The sequence below is a fragment of the Carassius auratus genome, chromosome 2 (genome assembly GCF_003368295.1).
Source record: "Carassius auratus strain Wakin chromosome 2, ASM336829v1, whole genome shotgun sequence".
Taxonomy (NCBI): Eukaryota; Metazoa; Chordata; class Actinopteri; order Cypriniformes; family Cyprinidae; genus Carassius; species Carassius auratus.
Window position 1 is genome coordinate 13,486,092 of NC_039244.1, and position 21,928 is coordinate 13,508,019.

A 21,928-nucleotide genomic window follows, 5' to 3' on the forward strand; every position below is an offset into this window, starting at 1 on the left:
TCTGCAAAATATCTTCTTTTGTACTCACCCTTAGGTTTGCAACTTAAGGGTGACTAATTGATGACACAGTTTCCATTTTTGGGTGAACTTTCCCTTACGAAAGCAGTTTTAGTATAAGTAGCCTACAAGCAGTAATGCAGTGAAGGTACAAGTAGTTTTATAAATTTACATAAACATATTTGCATACTATACTTTGTGATGTAAATATGTAAAATATCACAGATTTTATGAATAGGCACATATTGCTTATTTGACATTGATCTCTTGATTTTCATGAAATGAATGATATATATTTTTAATATAAGACTATTTAAATATTTAGTTTATATATTATACTTGTTTATTATATTCATTTATTTATTTAGCAGATGCTTTTTTCCAAAGCGACTTACAAATGAGGACAGTGGAAGCAATCAAAAACAACAAAAAGAGTAATGATATATAAGTGCTATAACAAGTCTCAGTTGGGTTAACACAGTACAAGTAGCATGGGATTTTAAATAATATAATAAATAAAAAGAAAACAGATAGAATAAAAAAATATAAAAAATAAATAGAGCAAGCTAGTGTTAGAGGTCTTTACACACACACACACAATTGCATAAAAAATGAAAAGAAAATAGAATACAAAAAGATTAGAAAGGTAGTTAGATTTTTTTAAAGAATAGAATTAGAATAGTGAGTGTTAAAGTTAGAGGGTCAAATAAAGATGGAAGATATTGTTATTTGTTTATATATTTTATTTATTTATGTTTACTTATTATTGAACAATCAGGTATTTTGATTCTTAGAGGTGCATTAGTTAAATGAAAATAATAAATAAAAATAAATCAAATGGAGAAAATATCACATTTATATAATAAAAAAGGTACACCTTACACATTTTTTTAGGCCCATAGTATTCAATGTCTGACTGTAGTAGGCGATTTCTATATATAATTCTGTAAATGTAAACTCATTAATTGTCTGAATTTCAACATTATAATGGAACCATATAATGCAATATTTTGGCCTTTTTTTTACAAGACAAAATGTCATAAAAGAGAGAAAAATATAATCTACAGCAATTAATCCCATTGTGTTAGCTCTTTATCTTTCCATTCTTCCTTTTGTATGACTGACTGAAGTTTGTAAACTGCTGCTGTCACTTGAAAACTGGAAATCCCCCAACACACATAGGATAACCCTATCAAATTAAGGTCTACTGTACAGTAGAAATGTCAGTTAAAGGGTTAAGTATGTTTAAGGTGGGATATTATGAAAGCAAAAAGCATTCAACAAAACCAATAACCTTGATTTATTAACCTATTAACACAATACAGGTCCTTCTCAAAAAATTAGCATATTGTGAAAAAGTTCATTATTTTCCATAATGTAATGATAAAAATTTAACATTCATATATTTTAGATTCATTGCACACCAACTGAAATATTTCAGGTCTTTTATTGTTTTAATAATGATGATTTTGGCATACAGCTCATGAAAACCCAAAATTCCTATCTCAAAAAATTAGCATATCATGAAAAGGTTCTCTAAACGAGCTATTAACCTAATCATCTGAATCAACTAATTAACTCTAAACACCTGCAAAAGATTCCTGAGGCTTTTAAAAACTCCCAGCGTGGTTCATTACTCAAAACCGCAATCATGGGTAAGACTGCCGACCTGACTGCTGTCCAGAAGGCCATAGTTGACACCCTCAAGCGAGAGGGTAAGACACAGAAATATAAATTTCTGAACGAATAGGCTGTTCCCAGAGTGCTATATCAAGGCACCTTAGTGGGAAGTCTGTGGGAAGGAAAAAGTGTGGCAAAAAACGCTGCACAATGAGAAGAGGTGACCGGACCCTGAGGAAGATTGTGGAGAAGGACCGATTCCAGACCTTGGGGGACCTGCGGAAGCGGTGGACTGAGTCTGGAGTAGAAACATCCAGAGCCACCCTGCACAGGCGTGTGCAGGAAATGGGCTACAGAGAAGCAGCACTGGACTGTTGCTCAGTGGTCCAAAGTACTTTTTTCAGATGAAAGCAAATTTTGCATGTCATTCGGAAATCAAGGTGCCAGAGTCTGGAGGAAGACTGGGGAGAAGGAAATGCCAAAATGCCTGAAGTCCAGTGTCAAGTACCCACAGTCAGTGATGGTCTGGGGTGCCATGTCAGCTGCTGGAGTTGGTCCACTGTGTTTTATCAAGGGCAGGGTCAATGCAGCTAGCTATCAGGAGATTTTGGAGCACTTCATGCTTCCATCTGCTGAAAAGCTTTATGGAGATGAAGATTTAGTTTTTCAGCACGACCTGGCACCTGCTCACAGTGCCAAAACCACTGGTAAATGGTTTACTGACCATGGTATTACTGTGCTCAATTGGCCTGCCAACTCTCCTGACCTGAACCCCATAGAGAATCTGTGGGATATTGTGAAGAGAAAGTTGAGAGACGCAAGACCCAACACTCTGGATGAGCTTAAGGCCTCCATAACACCTTAGCAGTGCCACAGGCTGATTGCCTCCATGCCACGCCGCATTGAAGCAGTCATTTCTGCAAAAGGATTCCCGACCAAGTATTGAGTGCATAACTGAACATAATTATTTGAAGGTTGACTTTTTTTGTATTAAAAACACTTTTCTTTTATTGGTCGGATGAAATATGCAAATTTTTTGAGATAGGAATTTTGGGTTTTCATGAGCTGTATGCCAAAATCATCAGTATTAAAACAATAAAAGACCTGAAATATTTCAGTTGGTGTGCAATTGTCAACAAAAAGCACTTATTAGTAACATTAAAATTACATTTGTTTGGAAGGGGTTTGCCTTTGCCATGCTTCCTGGAAGTAGGGGCAGGAACTTGACATGTGACAGGAACGAAGTGAATATCTTATTATTTATTTATTTTTTTAAATCCTTTATTTGGGTGTTTGCTTGCATGTCATTGAGAAATAAAACATGGATAAAATCTAGAACAACACTTAAAGGAAAATGACAACTATAAACTGGCAATTATAGATGCCGTTGGGCTTAAATGGGTTCAAATTAGTACATTTTTCTTACCCCACGGATCCTTTTCACATTTTCAGATTCTTAAAAGCAGGAATCATCATAGTTGGATGAACTTCCATAGAGGGGAACAGTAACTACAACACACATCATTTTTGCATTCCCAATTGCTCTAAAAGTAAAAAAGAAGGGGGAAAAAAAATCCATGATAGTGTTTCTATGAGAAAAAAAACCCAGAGAAATTGTTGATGGTCAGGAGAGAAAAAGATGTTATTTGATGTAACTCCCTGAGCCGTTGTATTAGAAACAATCACACAGCAGTGTTAAATAGGTTTCTTTAATTCAAGCCAAGATATTATATCACAAGGTACAGTGTTATAAATGTACAATAAAAAAAATTGTAATGAAAAAGAAAAAGAAAACCCTGCATAGTTAACAACAGTGGATACACATCACCACAGTCTGTGAAAATGGTCCATTGGGAAATTTTTGTTTACAAGTTTTATTTTCTGCTGTCAATAGTGTTGTGATTTGTCCTGTTTTATTTTTTTATTTTTTTGGTGATGCTGTACATGACGTGCATGTTTTTGGTTAATTCGCAGTGTTTGTGTATTTTCCTACCATATAAAGCTACCAATGTCTGTTTCATCAAAGCTTGCAGTTTGAGTTTACCACCAACTAATGGTGTAGAAGGTTGGGAGATTTCTTTTTTTTCACAAATGTACTTTATGGTTTATTAAGTTGAGGGAAGAAGACAAGGTCTGTGAGAGCTGTGAAACAGAGGTGATTATATCAGAGAAGACCGATCTAAAAAAAGAAGCACAATTTTTCTTCACAGTAGTGCTCATTAATCATATCTCCACACGAGAATAAGAGAGCGAGAGAAACTGTGTAAAGCCAAACTACTTTACCTGCTGAATCCATGTAATTTATTTCTGGAATTCAAAAACAGTTTTCATTCTCAAGCAATCCTTCAAATATTCTCCTGTTGTGTTTACACTGAAACAGATAACAGCATGTTGGTTTTAACAACATTAGAGTGAGTAAATAAGGATACTGTTCATAAAGGCATTGTTCATATACAGTTCATTTAAGGCGGGCGTACAATTCGCGATTTTTGCTGTCGTACGAGCTCGCAGACAATTTTTTTTTTCTCGGGAGAAAGTCGCAGATGTTCGCATGGTCGCGGCTCGTACCGTGTTCAGAATAATTACGGGTCGATCTGAAAATGTTACTAGCACCTCCCAACCTTCCGATAATTTTCAAACATGTCTAAAAAAAATCGGACGCTGTTGGTTTAAATTCGTGGCAATCGAATTTAACGATTTAATTCGAATGTAATTTAATTCGACAGGTTTTGGCAATCCATCTGAAGTTGACCAATCAGAAGATGACAAAATCCAGTCTTTATAGTAATTTTTTTTAATTATACAGCTCTATTTTTTTATTTGTTATCCTGAATTGTGCCAGATATGCCTTTCAGCTTTATGAATTAATAGACCTTATGTATTTCCAGTAAAATGAGCAGAAATTCAGAAATAGCCTTCTCACATATAGTTGTGCATGAAGAACAAAAATGTCCATGCTTTTTTTCTGCTTTTCAGCCATTCTCTTTTCCATGTCTTAGTTTCTTTTTTCGGACGTCACAAGCCATAGCTGCCACAAAGAAAACTATTTTGTACTCAGAATCAATATTTTTAGGAATGGCGCAAAACATAATGCTTACATCAGAGTTAGTAAAATCGTAGTAAATTTGTTTCGTTGTGTGAATGATTTCCAGATAAACTCAATCTTGACGTGTGACGGCTCTCGACATTCTGACCTCCAGAATGGCACTGTGTACGCCGGCCTTTAGATATGCTCCTCATCGGTTAATCACTGTAATTGTGAGTGATATATTAGATTATTAGTCTGTTGTTCTCCTTGTTCATGTTCTCTGCTTCTCTTGCTCTGTTCTATTCTCTGTTATTACTTTGGCAATAGGAAGCAATTTTGTTATGCCAATAAAGCACTTGAAAGAGAGAGAGTGAGGGTCCGTCTCAACTGCATTAGCCGTTTCAGTGCGCCTCAGACTGATTCTGCTGGACATGAGGAGCAGATGAAGGTTGTCTGTTTACGCCCACACTCATAATGTTTTCATATTGTAACTTTTTGCTGGTTGTTTTCTTTTTCCCCTTAAGAAATGCTCATGGTGTAGGCTTAAAGATTTTATTTTTAATGCAAACCCTCTTGCAGCCTCTCATTTTAGATGTTGTTATTAAATATATATTTGTAGGATTGGGTGATATGTATTGGCTCATGTTTGGCCCTGAGTGAGTCCGGCTGTGAAATCAAACAGAAAATCAATATAACACAGAGACTCACTGAATCACTTCCAGAAACAACATAAACAGGCTCTCTAACACCTTTATTTAGACATTGATCACTCACCCTCTCCGCAGAGGACTCAAAGCCACGATCTGGGAAAGAGTTCATTGCTTCTTTTTGTTCACTGAGAAAAATTGAGGTTATCGTAAATGCTTTAATATGTGTCAGCTGATACACCGTTCACATTAAAAGCATGTGATAGAAATTAGAATGATAATTCTATTGGTAATTCCGGGCCGGAATGTCAGCCTTTGCTTTGGTTTGTGAAACCCGCCCACTGCCAGTTTACACAATTGCATCACATGGGAATATTAAGCCGACCATGATTTTTTCAGCATTTCATATGAGTGTTTTAAGATTGCATTAAATGCTCCAAACTAGGGAGGTTCATTTCAGTTATTTTTCCTAACTGACAACCGATGCTCCTTAACTGATTAGGCCACCCTTAAAAATATTCTTGTTTGTCGTAACCTGACCGACCCTGTCAATTTAGGACCGACTCAATTTTTTTTTTTTATTTATTGTTTTGCTTTTAGTCTGACCATCTTGCCGGTAGTACATTTGCGTTAAGACCGACCAATTATTTATTTTTTACTCTTCAAACAACTAATACAAAAGCAATAAAATAATATGAATTATATTTTATTAAGTATTGTAAATATATAAATTGCCTAGGCCTACATACAAACGAAGGCTACGTTCTTTCTTAAAAAAAAAAAAAAAACGTGGCCTGTGCGTTCGCTTCGTCTCCTCTCATTCACTGTCAGAGTCAATGGGAGTCTTGGTAATGATGGCTGCGGCTGCAGTAAACAAAATGTTCGCGGCCACTGTTCAAAGTCATACGGGTTCGGGCACCATAATACATCTAAAAATTTCATTAAAACAGCTCGACACCGCTTTAACTTGGCACGAAGTTCTGGAAAAACTGTGCCCAGATCTTTTCCCATCCATTCTTCCCTCCAGTCTAAAACTTTGAAAATCTATTTCACGAATTGATTGGACCAACCAACACAAATTTCGAAAATGAAAATAGGAAATTGATTTTAACGGCCTTCTCTTGGAGCGCGTCCAGTTTTCTTCTCTTTTTTATTTCTTTTTTTTTTGAACACGTGTCACACAGCAGCTGCTGCTTCAGACACACGCAGAACAGCAAATAATACTTCTGCACAATGTTTCTCTTTTTACAACAGAAAAGTGAATTCTGCTGGTAACTTCTTATATTTTTTATTCTTGTTTTTAAATACTGTTAATTGAAAAGATTTGTTGTGGAGTGAGGGGAACTAAAATAGAGAATATGTTAACAGTGCTAATTATAATGTTGGTAAACATTTTGCCTCGGGATTAGACCTATTTTTGAATTTAATTGTAAAAATGTAAAAATTTTAACAATTTCTCTCTTTCTCAAAAAAATAAATAAAAAAAGTATACACGTAGCGTATTTTAACCATGCAACAAACCTTTTTAAACATTTTTATAAATTACTGAAAATAAATAATTCAGTTACTTTTTAAATCTTTTAACTTTACAATAATAATAATACACTTATTAATCTGCCAAAATTCCTAATGGTCGGTTAACGGTTAACCAGGGTTTATTTTAATATTTTTTAAATTTATTTAAAAAATTTTTTACTGGCCTTGAATTGAATGATATGAAATGTGACATAACAGATAAAAACAAGAAATAATTACATCGGTTTTTTTTTGTAATTCAAAGTCGATGTTGGTCTCTGTCTGTAGCATTCCTGCTACAGTCTATCCCTGTGTAATTTGAGGGCGGTGTGTGTTGTTTTCTCTGATGTCACTGAGGTGTAATGTGGCCGGGTGGTGGTGAGGGTTTAGCAGCAGTGGGGGAGGGGAGGTCATATTTGGAGCGCTCTCATATGTGAACCACGAGGTTACAGGGTCATATTTGAACCACTCAACTTTCCTACACTCTTTTACTTGCATATATCCTGCTTATTTCTTGTCAAAGCACACAAAATGCGGCTTTGCTTCTGCAGCTGTTTGTGTCCCTGCGGTGGCTCAGTTTAACTCCACTGCAGACTCGCACATGTAAATCGAGTCCTCCAGGTCCAGGACACCTACAGCGTACAGCCATCTAGTGTCAGTCTAATGAGAATAATATACACCTCATCTTTACCTTCACTCAAATCTGTCAACACTCACATCCCCTCCTGTTGAGCGTTTCAGTGAGCTCTCATTTCATTGACTCTTATTCACTATATGATGATGGTCAAGATGAATGGCCTGGTTTTCCTTGTGCATCATTGTAAGTGTTCTCTGCATTAAAAGGGAGAGTGATGGAAACAGCTAAAGAAAGAAAGTGTGTAGTGTGAATCAACTCATGTGCATGGAAGTATTAGTGGAGAGGGAACGTTTTAATGAAAACTTTCTTAGCCTGCCCCCTACTGTTGCCCAAGAAGTGCTTTACATCCTCTGGAGTTCAGCGTTGTGTTACTGAGAGAAAACTAACTCAAATAGTCTGTTTATGATCAGTACGGTCTCTTAGAGGCAAAAATACATTAATTTAGATTTTTATAGGTCTGGAAATTATCCAGAAACACGTTTCTTTATGCCATCAACGAATCATTATAGGTCAAGTACTTTATGGTTCATACTGCCCCTAGTGGTGATAGTTAACTTCAGTCAGAACAGCATTCACATTCATACAAGTCTTTTTAAATTAATTTGTAATGACTCTTTTTAAAATTAAATGCTTAATATTTTGTCTCCATGTTGTAATAACCAATCAAACAGACCCTTTTTTTCTTCTGTTGTTTAGAGAGATGAAACTTAATGCTAATTAAATCGGACTAATTCACTTTTGGCCAGTCACTGACAGTTTGTCTGATATTTCACCTAATGTTAAGGAAAGTGTTAATTTTATGAACAGAAAAAAAGTTTATCTGAATTTAATATATATATATTTCCCAGTGATGTTAATTTGGATTTTATTCTGCTTTAAAAATGTTTAATGAAGCAGGGTAGCGGATGTCTGTGTGTGTGTTTGTGTGTGTGTGGATCTGTTGAGATCTTCCCTGTGTTTATGTAGATTGACATCTCTGTTAACGATGTGCTGCTGTAGTTCATCAAATGACCAGTTGGTGTCTCTGTTTAGCCTTTTAAACTTTACTTCTTATTCACTTCTTATTCATAATAGTGTTTCAGAGGGCTAGTAAGGTTACAGACCCTGCACGGTAGGTCAGGTTCATGGCTTTGGCATCAGAAATGCATTTATGGAGCATTATTTACACTAATCCAAATTTCTATGGACCAAAAATCAAAATCTGCAAATTATCACTGTATGTTTAAATTAGAAATATATTGACGTATATTGCGTATATAAAGCATGCTTTTCTAGTCCATAAAGACCTGCTTCTGTAGAAACAAACGTTTGATGTATTTTTTTCCCTTCTGTCTCCTGCAGGCTCAGAGCTGCAGTGTTAATACTGTCATCAGCACTTAAAGCTCACTGAAAGACCTCCTCCCAGCAGAGCGCTACACACAGCAGACCTGTAACACACCACCTGCCCCTCCATCATCATGATCACCTCAGAGCTGCCGCTGATACAGTGAGTCCCGCTTCATTTCCATTCACACACTGAGGTCACTTCAGCTGCAAAGAAACCACATGTCAATGTTGGTAGTGTAAACTACAACTAGCTTTTGGTAATTTAAATAAAGCTTATACGTATTAGAACTTTCAACTTTAAAAAAAAACCTTGCAATAAGTTAGAATAAATTTAAGTACTAAAATGACTAAAGCTAAAACTGAAATAAGAATAAATTAAAGCTATTATTTTTGTAAAAAAAAAAAAAAAAATATATATATATATATATATATTATAATATTATTTAAATGATTATAATGAAGTTTGCATAAGACTAACTAGCAGTATTTAGTGCACTTCATCAGATGTGGACATCTTTCATTGGATGACTCGGATGTTTTTGGCTGTGGCAGAGTTCATGTGGAGCTCATAGTGTTTTCCTCCCAGGGACTCCGTTGAGTCGGGTCAGGACACTGTGAGTCTCAGTATGAGTATGAGTGAGCTGGACGACATTGGAGATGGAAAGACCAAGAAGAAGAGAGGAAGGCCTGGCAGACCACCTGTATGCCTCACACGAAAACCGTTTCCTTGATTTGCCACAAAAAAAGATGATGTATTATTCATTGTTTAACTTTAGCATCTTTATTCCCTGACTCCAGGCACCTAACAAGAAACCTCGGAAGTCACCATCAGAAAAGGGTCCGATGGGAGTCCAGCGGGGGCGGAAGGCCAATGGGATGTCCCAGCAGAACGGAGAGGGCGATCCTGTCACTCTGTTTGAAGTGGTCAAACAGGGAAAGAGTGCTATGCAGGTATAAAACACTAATAAAATCATAAATGGCGATAATAAAATAGTGTTAGACTTGTTCACTACCATTCAACATTTGAGGTCAGTAAGAACTGCATGCATTAACACATTCATCTGAACAGCCCTAATTATGAAATATAAATAGCATGTATTTTTCAGTGTAAAATGAAGAGTGAAACGTATATCTGGTATCCAAATGTTTCAGATCAGGAGCAGATGTCGAATATGTAACAGCTGGAGGTGTGCAGCTATTACATCCACCATGTCACACTCACTTAAACTCAATTAAAAGTCCAGACTGTTCTGCTTATGGAGCAAGTGTTGAGCAGATTGTCCGCTGTGTTTATGTAAACAGTGACACAGTTGTCCGTGACTCTTTCAGTCGGTCGTTGATGATTGGATCGAGTCATACAAACAAGACCGAGATTTAGCACTTCTGGACCTCATCAACTTCTTCATCCAGTGCTCCGGCTGTAAAGGTACAAATACTTCACGCTCATAAATGTCAATCAATAATAATAATAGTATATTATTCATGATAGTAGTGATTACTGGCCGTCCTTCATTTCAGGCACTGTAAGAATTGAAATGTTTCGCAACATGCAGAATGCTGAAATTATTCGCAAAATGACAGAAGAGTTCGACGAGGTATCCTTTCTGACGGATTTACAGAATCTTTTGTAGTCGAATAATATTTGAACTCTAGTCTGAGTAGGTCATTTTTGTGCTGTCATGCAGGACAGTGGCGATTACCCCTTGACCATTTCTGGCCCGCTGTGGAAGAAGTTTCGCTACAACTTCTGTGAGTTCATCTGCGTCCTGATCCGCCAGTGCCAGTACAGCATCATCTACGACGAGTACATGATGGACACGGTCATCTCTCTGCTCACGGGTCTGTCGGACTCACAGGTCCGAGCCTTCAGACACACCAGCACTCTCGCAGGTAAACCCAAATTTGAGATGAGAATAACAATTCTAAATCCGGTCTCCATGTGGGTTTCAGGCACAATAGAAGTTTGCTTTCATGTTCAAAAGCAAAAAACTGAAGACCGCCATCGATATAAGTTTTGTAATTGTATTAGTTTTGTAAGACAGCTGACGTAGAGAGAGAGATTTTTAGATTCTGTTAAAATAAACAAAGTTAAGGTTGCATCCCTGTCCTTTGTCCTTTTGGTTTCAGCCATGAAGCTCATGACAGCTCTGGTGAACGTAGCTCTGAATCTGAGCATTAACCAGGACAACACACAGAGACAGTATGAAGCCGAACGCAACAAAATGGCGGGAAAGAGAGCCAATGAGAAACTCGAACTCCTACTTCAGAGGAGGAAAGAGGTATGAATTCCTACACACTGTTGTCTTACTGCATCGAAAATTCAATTATAGTGGCCCTTATGAAATACCATGCACAGGACTTCACAAATCTGCAGATTTCCTCAGAAATTAAACATTTCCTTCAGAAAGTGTGCAATAAATCTGCAGATTAGCAAACAGTCATTCTATTGCTGACCATTTACTCATATGAACAAACCTTCTCACCAGCTTCAAGAAAACCAAGATGAAATCGAAAACATGATGAATTCAATCTTCAAGGGAATCTTTGTTCATCGTTATAGGTGACCAGACTTGCATGCCTTCACATTAATAGCGTGCATGTAGCTGTGGATGTCTGGGCTTATCTTCTGTGTGACTGGCAGGGATGCGATAGCTGAAATCAGAGCGATTTGTATAGAGGAGATCGGTGTGTGGATGAAGATGTACAGCGATGCCTTCCTGAATGACAGCTACCTGAAGTATGTGGGCTGGACCTTACACGACCGGGTACGCCATCTGACTCCGCATACACAAGCAGCAGCACTATTGTCCCTGTAATATATTCATTTTCAGTGTATTAATATCAGCACCCTCCGTTCCCAGCAAGGTGAAGTACGCTTGAAGTGTTTGAAAGCCTTACAAAACCTCTACACAAACCGCGAACTGTTTCCAAAGCTCGAGCTCTTCACAAACCGTTTCAAGGTCAGAACGCTGTTCAGGAGAGGTATCACAGTTCTCGAATGTGTTCTCCATGATGATGCTGATGATCAAATCTCCTGACAGGATCGGATCGTGTCTATGACGCTGGATAAAGAGTATGATGTGGCTGTGGAGGCCATCAGACTGGTCACGCTGATCCTTCAGTGAGTAAAGCTCAGATGCTGAACGTAACCGCAGTCTGGATGATTTCCTCCATCAGCTGTTCTTCATTTGTTCAGGGGTAGCGAGGACGCTCTGTCTAATGAGGACTGTGAGAATGTCTATCACCTGGTGTACTCGGCCCACCGGCCTGTGGCAGTGGCTGCTGGGGAGTTTCTACATCGAAAGTGAGCCGGCTAACATCCTTTAAACAACAACCAGTTTTGGGATATTTATCTCTTTGGCTTTTGTCTGATTATTTAATTTCAGTGCATTTATTTTAATTTTTTCTAAGTTAATTTTCATGAATTTTCTCATTTCTTTTCATGTGCAGGTTGTTCAGCAGACATGATCCTCAGGCGGAGGAGGCTCTGGCCAAACGCAGGGGCAGGAGCAGCCCGAATGGAAACCTCATCCGCATGCTGGTGCTCTTCTTCCTGGAGAGTGAGGTAACGCCACAACTGATGAGAATAACGATGGGTTTACACAACATTGGTCTCCTGAGGTGGCATCAGAATCCAGCTAGTTTAATTTATATTGGTCTAAGGCTTTAGTTGGTGTCGGAGCTAACAGTGTGTGTTTGTATTTACAGCTGCACGAACATGCTGCCTATCTCGTGGACAGTTTGTGGGAGAGCTCTCAGGAGCTGCTGAAGGACTGGGAGTGCATGACCGAACTGCTGCTGGAGGAGCCAGTGCAGGGCGAGGACGGTACGGCTTTCACTGCTGACCACTGCAGATTATATTAGACAGAACGCAGAAGATAGATTGGAGCTCGTTTTGACAAGATCAAAAAGTAGTTTAAAAAGCTGTGCTGTTTCAGTAGTTGTTTTATGTTTCAAAATTGGTTTATTTAAATCTAGCTGTAAAGCACGCCTCTTTAACTCCAGTCCTAGAGGGCCAGTGTCCTGCTGAGTTAGCTCTTATCAAACACACCTGAATAAGCTTTTACGGTTTTAAGGACATTAAGGCATTCAAAATTGCTTGAAAATTAAAGACCGATGGTTTAAATTGGGTACTAAAGCACAATGGTTTTCAACATTAATGATAATAATATGAAATGTTTTTTGTGCAGCAAATCATCATTTTAGTGAAATCTCTACAGGATTGTGTGATACTAAAGACTTGGGGTAGTGACTGCAAAAAATTCAATTTTTCCATCACAAGAATAAATTGCATTTGAAAGTCTATATTATACAATATTTCTGTTGTTACTATAATTTTGATCAAATAAATGCAGCCTTGGTGAGAGCAAGAGACGTTCAAAAACCAACCCCAAACTTTTGAATGGTCAGTACGTCAGATGGGCAAACAGTCAAATTGAGAAATATGGAGTAAAAGGTGCCCCATATTTTCTCCCCTAATTGAGTAGGGGTGTAACGGTACACAGAAGTCACGATTCAGCATGTATCGTATTTTTCGGACTATAAGTCGCACCCGAGTATAAGACGCATCAGTCCAAAAATATGTCATGACGAGGAAAAAAACATATATAAGTCGCACCGGACTATAAGTCACATTTATTTAGACCAAAGAACCAAGAGAAAACATTACCATCTATAGCCGCGAGAGGGCGCCCTATGCTATGCTATGCTATGCTCTAGACGGTAATGTTTTCTGTTAGTTAATTTCTCTTGGTTCATGTCAAATTAATTTTGATAAATAAGTCGCACCTGACTATAAAGTCGCAGGATCAGCCAAACTATGAAAAAAAGTGCGACTTATAGTCCGGAAAATACGGTACCTCGGTTTTGGGGTCATGGTTGGATACCAGTTCGTTACAACAGGAAATGTATTTTTCATTTATTTTGAACAGACAGTAATGGCAGAGATTGTCTTACTATAGGGAGATGAGAGGGTCTGTATTATTTACTACTGGAGAAAGCGTAACGGTCAACTTGGTTCACGTGTGCCTTAATAACCAATCACATTACAGCCTTGACATCACTGGATTTCAGTCGAGTTGTGCTTGTGCGACACTCAATCGCCATTCACGGATACCATAGGAATGAATGAGAAATGCCGTAAGCTGTATCCTAACTCTCGCAAAAAGTCGTAGTTCAATCCAAAACTATTGCTCAGTGTAAAACATGTTGGAGATTAGCTGAAAGGCTGTCGATTCATTAAATGATTAGCTATTTTCTCTAAAAAGCTGTAAAAAACTCCTCCAGGCCTCAAGTGTTAGCATTAGCCGTTTATGCTTTTTTTTGGCTAAAGGTTGCAGGCTTGCCTTCTAGTGGCTTTAGTAAAGCTACACACCAAAACATATAGACTGACTGTATTTGTCGTCTGACTGCATTCTGTGATGTTCGGGACGAATACATGTACCGTTACAGCAGTTTTTGGGTGAGAAATCCGTGTCATACATCTACTTCTCTTAAATGTATGCATCTGCAGCATAAGCACGTCTCTTTCTGTCTCTCTGTTTGTGTTCAGTGTTGTTGGAGCGGCAGGAGAGTGCCCTGATTGAGCTGACCGTCTGTACCATTCGTCAGGCTGCTGAGGCCCACCCGCCTGTGGGGAGAGGGACTGGGAAAAGGGTATGACCTTTACTTGACAAGCTACACTATATAGTGTTATTTCCATCAGTATTAAGTGAAGTCCGTCTTGTTGTGCAGGTTTTGACTGCAAAGGAAAGGAAGATGCAGATCGACGACAAAAACAAATTAACGGAGCACTTCATCATGGCTCTTCCCATGTTACTCTCAAAAGTAGGATGAAAAGTTTCCTGTTTTCAAGCTCGCATACATCATGACCAGGTCAGTCGTATGCTGATAAACCCGTTCTCCATCTACAGTACCAGACAGATGCAGAGAAGATAGCCAACCTCCTACAGATCCCGCAGTACTTCGACCTGGACGTGTACAGTGCTGGGAGGATGGAGAAGGTAAGCAGTTTCTCCAGCTGGAGCTCTGTAAATGCTAAACCTGAGCTGATAGGCTGCATCTGAATGTTCCAGCACTTGGAAGCGTTACTAAAGCAGATCAAGTTCGTGGTGGAGAAGCACACGGACACGGAGGTCCTGGAGGCCTGCAGTAAGACCTACAGCATCCTGTGCAGTGAGGAGTACACCATCATGAACCGCGTGGACATCGCCCATAGTCAGCTCATCGATGAACTAGCCGACCGCTTCAACCACTCGGTGGAGGAGCTGCTGCAGGCGGTGAGGGCAGATCTAGAGAGTATCAAATCAGTTACAAGAGATATTGAGAAAGCACTTTATCAAAGAGGAGACTGGTTTAAAAATGAAATAAAGTAAGGCATGGTTCACCCCCCAAATGATAATTGTTATTATTAAATCAGCCTCATGTTATTTAAATACTTGTTTATAGTGACCACAGCTGTTTCAGCATCATACAAATAGTCCTCATAAACCCCTTTGCTAAAATTCAATAAATTGATCAGTGAATTAATTATTTTTTGATTGATTTGATCCAGTTTAGAAATTGAACTGAATTATTCTTTAACAAATTGGACTAATCTGCTACTCACTTGAGTTCAACTCAATAAATAAAAAATGTGTTAATATTAATAATAATAATAATAATAAATAGAATAAATAAATAATTGGAATTTATTTTATGGAAGGAATACAAATTATATGTAATTATAAGTAAATAAATAAAAAATCTAGTAGATATTTCAATAAATAAATATTTTCCAAATAATATTTTTTGTATGTATATTTATAATAGTCATTTTTGTCTGTAGCATGTAAAAGATTGAAAACCTTGCTATAGACTGCTTTTACTTTTCTTTTCTTTTTTCTTTTCTTTTTTTTTTGACTTTTATAGATGGCTGAATAGCCATGGTCACAGTTTTGTTTTTGGTTGAACTATCCCTTTAACATTTCAGTGTTAAGACATCTCAGAGTTTCATTCATTGTTCTCTCTTTTAAAGTCTCTTTTAGGCCGTTGAAGTTGAGTTTGGGAACATTGTGTAGAATTCATAGGATTGTGCAAGGGTCTCTGATCAAACATTTGTGAACGTCTGCCTCATTTACAGGGGGAAGAGGCGGATGATGACGACATCTACAATGTTCTCTCCACTCTTAAGAGACTCACAGCCTTTCACAAGTACGCTGCCGTCTTGTTAAATCACCATGCAAATGCAAGTTACTTCTGACCACTTTAGTTACTGAGTGCTAATGAACAAGCAATGTGTCTGTCTCTCCTCTCCATCAGTGCTCATGACTTGACACGATGGGATTTGTTCGGGAACTGCTACAGGTTGCTAAGGACAGGAATAGAGCAGGGCTCTATGCCAGAGCAGGTGCGTCTGTTTCAGATATGAGACGAGGGAATCAAGAACATGTCCGGGTCACACTTCAACCCAAAATTAAAGGAACGAAATAAGAAATTACATTAAGAAAAAGACACAAAAGAACCGAAGACAGTTCTCAGAAGTGTACATTTTAAAAAAGCAGTATTATTTCAATGAATTAAACTACTGGTCAGATGTTTGGTGATAAATAAAAAAAAACAAGTCATATTGCATTACAATTTAAAAGAACTGTTTTTATTTGAATGTATTTGAATATGTCATTTAATATTGAATATATTTGATTATGTATTGTATATGTAATGTATTCCTGTGATGGCAAATCAGCCATTACTCCAGTCCTCAGTGTCACATGATTCTTAAGAAATATTTTGAGTTTACCGATATGCTGCTCAAGAAACATTTCTTTTAATACACTCCGGAAGAATGTTTTCTTTGCTGTTTTACAGAATTGAAAATGAAACATTAATTCATCAACATTTGGCACAATTTAGTAGCATTTAAAAAGTTTGTATAATGCAAAAAAAAAGTAATCATAATGCTATAGTTGACCAATACGAATCAAATATTCCAGACAAAGAAAATATCTTGCAACTGTTATTTGATTTTGCACTTTCTTTATAAACAATTTTGTGGGATTCGCCCAGTTATTAGAGAAGTTTTCAGGTGACATTGCAACATTGATTTGATGTAGATCCCATTATGTCCTGATCACTCACTGAGTGTGTTTCACTGTGTTTGTAGATCGCCGTACAGGCTCTTCAGTGTTCTCATTACTCCATACTATGGCAGCTTGTGAAGATCACAGATGGAGCTCCATCCAAGGTATCTCTAAAGGCATCTGTTTAATGATTCAACTTCTTATTTAGCAGATTGATTTGATGCAACATCTCATCCTATATTGAAGGTGACTTGGCTGAACAAGCATAAGAGAGCTGTTCATTAACTGATTATCACAACCTCAAACCAAAAGCATTAAGTTTTCTTTGATTTCAGGATGATCTGCTAGCACTACGGAGGGTTGTCAAGTCTTTTTTAGCTGTGTGCCAGCAGTGTCTTTCAAACGTCAACACGCCGGTTAAAGAGCAGGTGAGCTCCTGCGTTCATCCTTCCATTCAGGAAAGAGAAGATGCGTCTGTGCAGTAGTCATTCATGCTAACACTTCCTCCAGGCGTTCATGCTGCTGTGTGACCTGCTGATGATCTTCAGTCACCAGCTCACCACAGGCTCCAGAGAGGGTCTGCAGCCTCTGGTCTTCAACCCAGATAGCACCCTGCAGAACGAGCTGCTCAACTTCATCCTAGACCATGTGTTTATAGACCAGGATGACGAGAATCAGAGCATGGGTGGGCCTACAGTCAATATTAATGACATTTGAAATAAAAAACAAATGATATCTGTAAATAATGTTTGGAAGTGGAAATTCAAGTGTTTTCACGTTCGCTACCAGAGGGTGATGAGGAGGATGAAGCTAACAAGATTGAGGCCTTACACAAGAGGAGAAACCTCCTAGCTGCCTTCAGCAAGCTCATCATTTACGATATAGTAGACATGCCAGCCGCTGCAGACATCTTCAAACACTACATGAAGGTAAGATAAGCAGTTATCATCTTACCTGACATGCCCACTGTCATGAAAGCAATGAGTTCAAGCTGCATTTGAAATCAGACGATGTGATTTCAGCACTTAAATGAACAGAAGCTGCTTCTGGCAAACATCAGTGCCTCATAACCGTAACCTCATAATGATTACTTTAACTCTTATATGCATAAAGTTGAACGTTTCTTAGCTTTTTATGCTCTCGCTGCTTGTTCTGCCCCATGTCAGTCCCTCACCCAAACATCATCTCGCTCGCTCTGTGCCAGTGGACATGCGTTGTATAATGTACTGCTATCTACAACACACATTCTAGGGTAGTTCTTACATATTTATCAGACTGTTGTAAACCGTGTGTAGTACTACAACGATTATGGAGACATCATCAAGGAGACTCTAAGTAAGACCAGACAGACGGACAAGATACTGTGTGCCAAGACGCTCATCCTGAGCTTACAGCAGGTGAGGTGACAGCCTTCATTTCGAGGGATATTCTAGCATAAGGTTCACATGATATCTGCATTATTATTATTTCAGATCTTGATTATTCTACTAACCCTGCTATTTTTTCTGTTCTGTTCTTCAGCTCTTTAATGAGCTCATCCTGGATCAGGGGCCTAACTTGGACAGGACGTCATCTCATGTGAGCGGCATTAAGGAATTGGCCCGTCGCTTTGCCCTCACCTTTGGCTTGGACCAGATCAAGACCAGAGAGGCTGTGGCCACACTGCACAAGTACCTTCTCTTTAAGATTTAAGATTATTACTCATCAAGCACCGGACCTCTTCTTAATTTTACAGATCACAAATAATTCTGTTGTTTTCAGAGATGGCATTGAGTTCGCCTTCAAGTATCAGAATCCTAAAGGACCAGAGTATCCCCCTCCAAATCTGGCCTTCCTGGAGGTCCTCTGTGAATTTTCCTCCAAGCTTCTTCGCCAAGACAAGAAAACAGTGTAAGTTAGTCTGAGAAGCACTTTGTTTAATGTTAATTTGGTTAATTACCAAAGTTTGGTTTAACGCTCATTTTCTAGAGCTTTGACTTTGTAATAAGAGACTTTGACTGACTGTAAAACATCATATAATGATGAGCGAAATGTCTTTTCACTGGATGGAACCTCTGAGAACATGAGCAGAAAGATTGCATTCATGTATATAAATGATGAAGAAAAAAATGATGGCTCTCTCAGGCACTCATATCTGGAGAAGTTCATGACTGAGCAGATGATGGAGAGGCGGGAAGACATCTGGCTGCCGCTCATCTCCTACAGGAACTCTCTGCTGACGGGTGGAGATGAAGATCGCATGTCCATCACCAGCGGCAGCAGCAGCAGCAAAGCTGCGTCCGTACGGAGCAAGAAGGGCCGTCCACCACTACACAAGAAACGCATCGAGGGTGAGGATGCCAGTAGATGTAATCTTACTGATGTGAGACGCGAGGCCTGTGGGTTGGTTCAGGTGATCGAGATGCCTAAAAGTAAGCAGTCATGGGCTGTTTTGTGTGTGGTGTCGTGGTTCTGCAGAGGAGAGTGTGGAGGGCTCTTGGATGATGAGGAACGACACCCTACAGACCCCCGGAGCCCTGCAGACACCCCAGCTCACCTCCACCGTGCTCCGAGAAAACCCTCGGCAAGCTGCTGAGCACCTCTCTGAGCAGAACTCTGAGCCCGGCTCCGAATCCGACTATGTTCATAAGTAAGTAAGGGATGCAGGATGTGTCGTTTAAACATCGATATCGCGATGTACAAATCCACGATAGTCACATCACAGGATGTGCGATGTAGGCTGTCGTAGTTGATCTGTTATTCATTAACTGTACGGTCGGGCCAGCTGCTCCCCGGCCCTTGACGAATGTGATTCGCGGATTAATTGCACAGCTTAACCATCATAGAGGGAAAGTTTTGACAGGGCCAAGAGAGAGAGAGAGCACGCGAGAGATAGAGAGAGCACGAGAGAGAGATAGAGAGAGCGCGAGAGAGAGATAAAGAGAGCACGCGAGAGAGAGAGAGAGCCCCGGCTGCACGCTCACTGTCTTCAAACAACACGAGCGTTGTCTTGCTCTCCCTCGCTCGCGCATATTAATCACTTGACACAATGGTGTCGATGTTTAAATCATTTAAAATTAGAATGTAAGTGTGATCACCCCATTTTTGTTTGTAAGAAAAAATTTGATTAGATTTCATATCGCAATATATATCGCATAAAAATAAAATATCGCAATGTCATTTTTTCCCCAATATCGTGCAGCCCTACTACATACCCAAACGTTTGTGAACAACACTGGTTGTATTACGTCAACTATTATGAGTGTAGTGTAAAGTGCTTTTCCTCTCGGCCAGTCCTCAGATGCAGATGTCCTGGCTTGGCCAGCAGAAGATGGAGGAGGTGAACAGGAAAGAACGCACAGCCGTGAACTACATGAAGGCCCGTAGCGGAGGAGTACGGCAGACTGTGTATGTGGAGAAAGACATGTGGGGTGTTTCACACGAGGAACGTGCAGTAGTTAATGTTACTTTAATGTCTCTAATCTAGACGTGGTCTCATGGAGGACGACGCAGAGCCCATCTTTGAGGACGTCATGATGTCATCGCGAGGTCAGCTGGAAGACATGAGTGAGGAATTTGAGGACACCATGGTCATTGATCTGGTAATCAGACGATGCTAGCAAATAAAAGCATGTCAGAGTACATACGTGATTATATATAGAAAGAAATTCCAAATCCCATGATCTCATCTCCTCTGCAGCCTCCATCCAGGAACAGACGGGAGAGAGCAGAGCTGAGACCGGACTTCTTTGACTCTGCAGCCATGATTGAAGATGAGTCGGTAAGGCTTTGACTCATTCATTCATGTACTGAACACTGCCCTGCATCATATTTGCTGAAGAAAAAAAATCTATTACGTTTTTCTCATTAATTTTGGGGTGCTGAGTCCAAAAATACCGGCTGTTTTGCCAGGAATTTTTTTCCAAGATGCAAGCTGTGAAATTGGTAGACCTGTATGATTATTCAAAATAAATCCAAAAGCATGATATGACAAAGGCTGCAGTTTCAGTAAATATATGCAGTGCACATTTTAGAGTGAATCGCGGCTCTGTTTTTTTCACAGAAGAGCTCATGATCCAATGTTTTCAGTGTCTCGTTTGCAGTAAATTCTGCTCCATGTCAAGCGCTATGAGTTTGGCTTTCGTTTGTAACTCTGTCTCTGACAAAAGAAAAGTTTTGAGGTCCAATTTGTCTGCCAAATAAAAGCGCTTTAGTTTAACATTTAAAAGCCAAGAAATTAGCACACCATAAATTTGGATTTCAATTTTACAGTTGTAGCTACTATTATTATAACACTTATTATTACTATTACTATTTTTACAGTTATATTTAATAGTTTTAATTTGGTAATTATTATTAATATTACAATTATATTTTGTAGTCACAAAAGAAATTCCCAAATTTTGCAGTGGTTCAAAAAAGCACATCAAACCTGGAGCTTAAAAAAAAATATCAGTGTCTTAAATCACAATTAGATATTTCCCCCAAATCATGCAAACCTAATTATCAACAAATAATCCCGTCATTTTTCTCCAGGGTTTCACTATGCCCATGTTCTGAGGGGCCACGACAGATGGAAAAGGAGCATTTGAAGCGATCAAAGGCCTGAAGAGACAAGCACTGGTACCCAGGTTCTGAGATTCTGGAGCAAACCCTCGACCGTCCTCTTTTATCAGATGCCACATCAGAGGAGCTTTTATTCAGCCAGAGATTATCCAGTCATGTCACATACAGGGATGTGATGGTTTTTTCTTCTTCTGTTGTTCAAGTTCTTTGTCAGCTCATTTGAATCGCACTGGATGGAATTTACATTGTGGTACAAATTTATCATGTAAGAACATACGGTCCTCTATGTTCAAGATGTACATATTTGTGTTTATCCATCCTACTATGTATATGCCCTGTACAGTTCGATTATGAAGTCACTTTTACTATCAGGTCAATGAATGGATTCTTCCTACCAAAACAAGCAGTTGTACATGTTGGTCAAACGTCAATCTGTCTATTTTTACATAAAAAAAACACTAAGTAGACATAATTATGGAAGGAAGTTTAAAGGAAGCTTAGAAACATTTGGTCAGTGTTAAAAATGTTGTTAATATTGTCAGAAAGCCAAAAATCT

At 38.8% G+C, this 21,928-nt stretch overlaps 1 protein-coding gene across 1 annotated transcript; it reads left to right on the forward strand.

Moving 5' to 3' along the window:
• Window positions 1-8,901: 8,901 nt before the first annotated feature.
• LOC113116461 (cohesin subunit SA-1) lies at window positions 8,902-21,366 on the forward strand. The gene is made up of 33 exons (XM_026284645.1): window positions 8,902-8,930; window positions 9,357-9,471; window positions 9,569-9,721; window positions 10,100-10,196; window positions 10,289-10,365; window positions 10,456-10,660; window positions 10,898-11,049; window positions 11,257-11,330; window positions 11,412-11,535; window positions 11,632-11,730; window positions 11,812-11,891; window positions 11,967-12,074; window positions 12,221-12,335; window positions 12,479-12,596; window positions 14,322-14,425; window positions 14,504-14,596; window positions 14,683-14,772; window positions 14,845-15,048; window positions 15,891-15,961; window positions 16,070-16,157; window positions 16,911-16,991; window positions 17,163-17,255; window positions 17,338-17,512; window positions 17,617-17,756; window positions 18,123-18,224; window positions 18,349-18,497; window positions 18,589-18,717; window positions 18,952-19,157; window positions 19,285-19,456; window positions 20,101-20,214; window positions 20,294-20,408; window positions 20,507-20,587; window positions 21,343-21,366. The coding sequence occupies exons 1-33, from the start codon at window positions 8,902-8,904 to the stop codon at window positions 21,364-21,366; spliced, it is 3,777 nt and encodes a 1,258-aa protein (XP_026140430.1).
• The last annotated feature ends 562 nt before the right edge of the window (window positions 21,367-21,928 follow it).

Excerpts from the sequence above, each read along its gene's own strand:
- LOC113116461 (XM_026284645.1), top strand. The coding sequence starts at position 8,902 with ATGATCACCTCAGAGCTGCCGCTGATACA. Across the intron at positions 11,050-11,256 it reads TACTTCAGAGGAGGAAAGAG|CTTCAAGAAAACCAAGATGA; the intron begins GTATGAATTCCT and ends CCTTCTCACCAG. Across the intron at positions 14,597-14,682 it reads TTCCCATGTTACTCTCAAAA|TACCAGACAGATGCAGAGAA; the intron begins GTAGGATGAAAA and ends CTCCATCTACAG.